Source organism: Orycteropus afer, unplaced genomic scaffold (genome assembly GCF_000298275.1).
Source record: "Orycteropus afer afer isolate SDZICR_OR568_19922 unplaced genomic scaffold, OryAfe1.0 scaffold00908, whole genome shotgun sequence".
In the NCBI taxonomy this organism is placed as follows: Eukaryota; Metazoa; Chordata; class Mammalia; order Tubulidentata; family Orycteropodidae; genus Orycteropus; species Orycteropus afer.
The window spans coordinates 516948-524254 of record NW_006922495.1 but is presented as its reverse complement, the minus strand read 5'-3'; the positions used below and the strand labels follow the sequence as shown (position 1 = coordinate 524254).

General features: G+C 35.7%; 1 protein-coding gene across 1 annotated transcript; it reads left to right on the top strand.

Annotated features, from left to right (window-relative positions):
- The first annotated feature begins 3195 nt into the window (after positions 1 to 3195).
- LOC103212297 (olfactory receptor 6C2-like) lies at positions 3196 to 4188 on the top strand. Its single transcript, XM_007958296.2, has one exon. The coding sequence runs from the start codon at positions 3205 to 3207 to the stop codon at positions 4186 to 4188; it is 984 nt and encodes a 327-aa protein (XP_007956487.2). The 5' UTR covers positions 3196 to 3204.
- Positions 4189 to 7307: the final 3119 nt, after the last annotated feature.

The following is a 7307-nucleotide window of genomic DNA, read 5'->3' as shown; positions in this document are numbered from 1 at the left end:
AAAAAAAAAAAAAAAAAAAAAAAGCCATCTAAGAAACTATATAAGTTGATCTGGGTTTAAGGGAAAATATCTACCAAGAATTAAATGTGTGGCTCAAGTTCCTCCAATTCTATGTCTATATGTGTGGTCTAGAACCACACTATCCACAATCCCAATGCCACCAGGAAAAGAAAAAAAAAAAAAAAAAATCTCCAAATTAGGGTCAAGAAAACAACAAACTTAAATGAATATACTATCAATATCAATAGAATTTCAAGATAGGGCTAAACCGAAAAACAATACAACGAGATCTCTTTTGTTAACAAAAAATAAAAAATAAAAACTTGCTTGAAGGTCTACTCTGACTTCTAGCAGCCTCATGCATGTCAGAGGAGAACTGTAGCCCACTGGTTTGTCGATGCCTGATACTTCAGAAGCAGATTTCCAAGTCTCTCTTTACAGGTGTCTCTGGGTGGAATTTAACTTTCAAACTTTCTAGTCAGCAGCCAAGAGTGTTAACTGTTTGTACCAATGAGGGACTTCCTTTTGTTAATATAGGATTATAAATGTTAGCTTTTGGTTAGTATAGCAGACAAGGAATAAGAAAAGAGTAAAAATGGTGCTGTTGTTATTGTTATGTGCTGTCAAGTTGGACCCGACTCATAGCAACCCTTCCTTGGGTTTCAAAGGCAGTATCTCTGTGGAAGTAGATTGTCCAACCTTCCTTCTAAGGAGTGGCTTGTGGGTTTGAACCACCAGCCTTGTGGTTAGCAGCCAAATGCCCTAGGCACTATGCCACCAGAGCTCCTGAATGTGGTGCAGAAGTGGTAAAGTTCCATTTTGAACCTATTCAATTTCAGAGGACAGTGAAACTTCCAGATACAGATGTCTAAAAGCCAGAGAGACAGTGTCTGAAATTTTAATCAATGAATGTTAAATGCTAAGCGAAAATCCTTTTATTTAATGGAATGTCCAAGAAAAGCATATATACATACACACACATACACACACACAAACTTGCATAAAAACAGGCTTTGTTTGAACATATAGAAAAGCAGAGAAGAACTAGAGAAGTTTGAAAAATATCAACATTATAAACATGAGTTGTTGTTGCTGTTGTTATGTGCCATTGAGTCAGACTCAACTCATAGCGACCCTTCCTTGGGTTTCCAAGGCGGTATCTCTATGGAAGTAGATTGCCCAACCTTCCTCCTGAGGAGTGGCTGGTGGTTTTGAATGGAAGACATACCTTTAAAGAAGCATAAACACAAAGCAAAGGCGCTCTGGTGGTACAGTGGTTAAAGCATTGGGTTGCTAAACAGAAGGCCAGCGGCTTGAACCCACCAGCTGCTCCATGGGAGAAATATGAGGCAATCTGCTTCTGTAAAGACTATGAGTCAGAATCTAATTGATGGTACTGGGTTTGGGTTTTGTTTAAAGGCAAAACAAAATCCTGTAGTGTGAATATCATACAAAATATGTATCTAGAAAATAATGAAGAAGAAGGAGTAGTTGGCAGTGTCAAATGAAACAAAAGATGAAATAAAATGGTGATATTTTATTTCACAAAATAAATCAGTGATAAACTTGACAAGAATCATTTCAGTGAAGTGGTAGGTTTAGAAGCCGTATCATAAACAGCTGAGTACAATGAAAGTCAGGAACTACAAAAAATCATCTCAGATTGCTGAAGCAAAGGCAGAACATGAAGTTGGAAACTCTATTTAATGCCTACAAAGCTTATTGTAACATCAGTGACTTGAAAACAAGGAAAATGAGTGTGTTTGTGTCAGAAGCAAAACAGAATGAAATGATAAAACAATGACTTTTATATTCTTCACTTGGGTACATCTTTTCCAGAACATTCCCTTACTTATTCATGAGTTAGCTGTGTATCAACTCTCTCTGTGTTCTTGGCCACAGTAGAGAAGCAGTGAAAATATATTATAGGCATAAACATTTCAGAAAGCCGTGGAATGATCTAAATGATGACTTTTTATATGGAAAATATCCTTTGTATACTCATTATAGATTTGGATATAACAGTAGAACAGAGATCTAAATTGCCACAACATGGATTTAGAAACGTCTTATTGGTCATAACCACAACTGTATGTTAACAATTTCTCCAGAAAATAAGTTTCAGCAGATAATGGAACTCAGTAAAATTTCCATTTGTGAGTGAAAAACATTGTTATAAATAAAGCATGCCCCAAGAAGGGGTCGCTGTGAGTCAGGTCTGACCTGATGGTGCATAACAACAATGACAATAGTCAAGAATGGAGCCCTTGTGGTGCAGTGGCTTAAGCGATTGATGGCTAATGAAGAAATGGGTGGTTTGAACCTACCAGCTGCTCCACAGGAGAAAGATGAGGCAGTCTGCTTCCATAATGATTTTCCCACTGCCATCCAGGCAATTCCAACTTACCAGAACTCTACAGGAAAGAGTAGAACTGCCCATAGGGTTTCCTAGGCTGTAAATCTTTGGAAAGCAGACTACCTCATCTTTCTCCCTCAGTCCTGCTGGTGGATTCAAATTGCTGATTGCTTTAACACTATACCACCAGATGTCTTACAGCCTTGGAAACCCAATGCCACTTTCACTCTGTTCTATAAGGTGGCCATGAGTATGAATCAATTCAATGGCAGTGAATGTGGTTTTGTTTTGGTTTTTAGTAGTCATGATCTCATTATTCCTGGTGGAAAAAGTATATGCCGTGGACAATTCTAGTATAAATTAAAAGGGTAAATTATATTTTTGAAAATATTGTGGAGGATAAAATCCTGTAATACTTTGGATAATATTATCATTAAAAACATCCTTAAGTAAATTCATTTTTTTTTTTAAATAAAGCATTGGCAATGACCGATTAGAGGCTATAAAATAATATAATGATATTTGTTTTATTTAAAATGACATATTAAAAAAGAAAAAAACAGAGGTCAGTTCATTCTAAGGTTTAGGAAGTTTTGTACTATTTTTGTTTCAGATATATGCAGGTATGTGTATGTTAGTATAAGAATTACAATGTGAAATGTATATATCACTGTATGCTATGGTCAAGAATGCTTGAAAACCAGATTTTAAACCAGTTAAATAACATTCCAAAAGAGTTAACAGTATGAATATTTTTTTAAAATAGTCATTATCAACTCAAGCAAATACATGTAAACTACATAACCAAAATCCATCAGAAAAATTATCCCTACCTCCTCTCAAATCTTATGTCTTTCAGTTTCACACACAGATTGGGCAGAAGTCAGCAGCCAGGCATGAGAAACCATACGGCTCTAACCACATTCATCCTCCTGGGACTGACTGAAGACCCACAACTACAGATTCTGATTTTTATATTTCTGCTGGTCACCTACATGTTGAGTGTAACTGGAAATCTCACCATCATCTTCCTCACATTAGTGGATGCCCATCTTAAAACCGCCATGTACTTTTTTCTCCAAAATTTCTCCTTCTTAGAAATCTCATTCACCTCTGCCTGCATCCCTAGATTCCTATACAGTATATCAACAGGTGACAGGACCATTACCTATAATGCTTGCATAAGTCAATTGTTTTTTACATACCTGTTTGGAGTAACAGAATTTTTCCTCTTGGCCACCATGTCCTATGATCGATATGTGGCCATCTGCAAACCCCTGCATTACTTGACCATCATGAACCACAAAGCCTGCAAAAGGTTTATTTTAGGCTGCTGGCTGACTACTTTGTTGATCATATTGCCACCCCTTACCTTGGGCCTGGATCTGGAATTCTGTGATTCTGTCATTGACCACTTTGTCTGTGATGCTAATCCTCTCCTGAAGATCTCATGCACAGATACATGGTTCATAGAGCAGATGGTTCTTGCCTTCTCTGTAGTGATCTTCATCATGACTCTTGTGTGTGTGGTGTTGTCCTACATATATATCATCAGAACAATCCTGAGATTCCCCTCTGCGCAGCAAAAGAAAAAGGCCTTTTCCACCTGTTCTTCCCACATCATTGTGGTTTCCATCACCTATGGCAGCTGCATCTTTGTCTATATCAAACCTTCAGCAAAAGATGAAATGGCCATTAACAAGGGGGTGACAATACTAATTACTTCCATTTCCCCCATGTTAAACCCATTTATTTACACCCTGAGGAACAAACAAGTCAAGCAAGCTTTTAATGAGTTAGTCAAAAGAATTCTATTACTCTCAAAATATTAGAAGAATAATGGCATCACAGGCACATATCATATCTTAAATTCCCATCCTATTTTGTCTCTTCCTAATCCATATTTAGCCTGGCATGAAGTACCAAACCTAATCAAGTTACTTCTTTCTTCTCCTTCTAAACAAACCTCTTTGAGAATGATACCCTTCAGTAAGAAAATATGACAACACTTGTTTCAGGAAATTGAAACATGATCTCACCCTCAACTTTGCCTTACCAGTGCTGAGATATGGGAGAACTTATAAAATATTGGAGCAATGACACACATCACCTTCTCCAAAACAAACCTGCTCAAATGAAGGGAGAAATAATGATATTAAAATAAATACCATTTCTAAGAAGTAAGAAGGAAAACAATTTAAATCTCCTGAAGTCTATTTCAAAACAGAAATAAGTACAAAGATTTGGGATACTCAAGGAAAAAAAAAAAAACAGAAATAAAATTACTAATGGAAAAACTTCACAAATTAGCAAATCTTAGAAAGCTTTACAGGTTTACAAATTTTTACTGGAAAAGTGCAGCCAGAATGCTCCTTGGAAGCTGGAATGGCCAGACTTCACCCCACCTACTTAAATCACGTCATCAGAAAGCAGCAGCACCTGGAGAAGGATATCAGGTTTGGGGAAGTCAAGAGTCAGCAGAAAAGCAGAAGACCTTCAATGAAACGGATTGATACAGTGGCTGCAAGGATGGGCTCATGCATAGAAAGGACTGTGAGGGTGGCTCAGGACGGGGCCATGTTTCTTCTGTTGTCACAGGGTCACTGTGAGTCAGAACTGACTTGATGGTACCGAACAACAACAACAATGGAAAAACTTTAATATCATAAGATTTGTAGATTTTATTGACTAGATACAATCTAAACGAAAAAGGTAAAACTTCTTGCCCAATGAGCACAGATTCAATTAAAAAAAAATAGAAATAGACTGGTAATATCTGATAAAGAACTGACAAAGAGTACACTAAAATTAATTAGAAATACACTGGAATACCTGATAAAGAACTAACAAAAAGTACACTAAGATTAATAAAATAAGCAGGATTGATACTGAGATACTGACTGAAACATTTAATCTTGTCTATGTGGTATTTAAATCAAGAAAAGATTTAGCAGCAAGACTAAGAAAGCTAGTAGTGCCAGAAGGGGATAAATAACCAACCAGCAGACAAAACCTGCAGTGTATGGAGATAATAGAGAGAAAGGAAAACATGAATATAAAAATATATAAACTAAGTATAATCTTACTCATTTTAAGAGTCCAAAATATGAACCAAATAATATTCTTTAAAAAAAAATTCTACATTTTAATTTTTAGTTATATTTTTCACTCTTTGCCACTTCTGTGGTCCAACGTATTAAACTTCCATTGATCTTTCTCTCTATTTAGGCCACTGTTCATACTGTGAGCAGCAATCTTCCTCCAGTTTTTCAACTGTCCAATTTGCACTGGTCTTAGAAGCCTCACTTTAAATAAAATGCCCACCAAGAATCTTTCTCTGCACTTACCGCACCCCTCTACCACCAACACTACAAACAAGCATTGGAGGAGCCTATCCTTCTGCATATTCCTGTCACACACTAACCTTCTGCTCCTGTAACTCTTACTCACTGTAATTTCCTATGTACCTGTCTTTATTCTACTCTAGTTAGTAAATGCAATGGAGATTACCGTTTTTGAATGCCAGCTTCTAACATGATTTATGCCTATAACTTAGCCAAGTATTAGCTAAATCATAGATAGAGAGCCAATGGCATACTTCTTGCAACCTGGTGATTTGACATTTCTGACAATACAAACTAAAACTTACCATGTGAAACACACACAAAAATACAAAAGGAATATTTACAATTTATATATGAACAAAAGAAATAAGAAAGGCATGGTTCATATTAACTATACTGCTAGAGTGCTTTAGTTTTTATTTCAAATGAAAGAGTGAGGATGAAAGCCAAAATTATATAGAAAATTTATAATACAGATTAACCAGGAAATAACCCTGCAACTTATTTTTATACTCATAATTATGCATGCAGAAATCCTACTATAGAGAAGTTAACTGTTGCTGGTAAGTGGTAGAATAAGGATTTGAAACTGATTGTATTGTATTTGAAAGGATCTCTTTGTTCCAAGACATGGATGTAACTGCTTCTCCAGAGGTGACTTAAAGGAACATCCCACAAAGGCTTACGAGTACTGAAGTGGAGCAAAACATATATTACAAACAACATGCAAAGGAAAAAGTAAAATAGAATTAATTTACACACATTTACATCATTAACATAATGTCAATAAGTTAATTACTGTAGTTAGGTCATATACTATAATAACTATGACTTTAAATTTTTAGAAGTTAGATTATCAATCTATAGAAATGAAGAGCAAGTAATGAAAAAAGTGAAAGCAAGAAAAGATGGAATAAGAAAAAAATTGCTGTGTAATCTGAGATCTTTAACTTCACTGAGAAAGTCTGATCCCTAAACCTATCTACAGGCATTTTTCTTGGTGTTAGTTCCCTGTTCCTGTGCCATAGCCTCCGAATGTGAGCCCATCAAGACACTGAGAAGGCCTGTCATGGATTTTGTAAAATCTTAGAGAGCTTGAAAGAGGGATTCTCCAAATTCAACCTACTTATCAGGACCAAAAATATTTAGTGGACAAATTTAGACAGGTACCCTAATCCTACAGTTATTGGTAAATTCAGATTCCTAAAATACTAGTCTCTGACTCTTTGATTCTACCATAACCTATACTACCAATCCATAAGCTTAAATCCAGGCAATTTTACACACACAGAAACAAGCACACACACATACACATATATGTGTATATGTATATACACACATACACATATATGTGTATATATACACACACACACACATACTCATAATGTGAAATGATCTAGAGATCAAATTTGATTAACTTTTAATCTTTGTTTCTTTCTCTATATAGAAGTTGCTTTTTCTACTCCTTTAACATCAAGGCTGTAGAGTTTAAATTCTGAATATCAAGATCTCAGTAATATCACTTTATATGACTGCTGTAACAATACTGATCTATGATTTTTTTTACCAAAGGTGAAAATTTATCATCTACATTAGTATGGATATCC

What these genes read in the sequence shown, in the direction of transcription:
- LOC103212297 (XM_007958296.2), top strand. Translation starts at nt 3,205, where the DNA reads ATGTCTTTCAGTTTCACACACAGATTGGGCAGAAGTCAGCAGCCAGGC.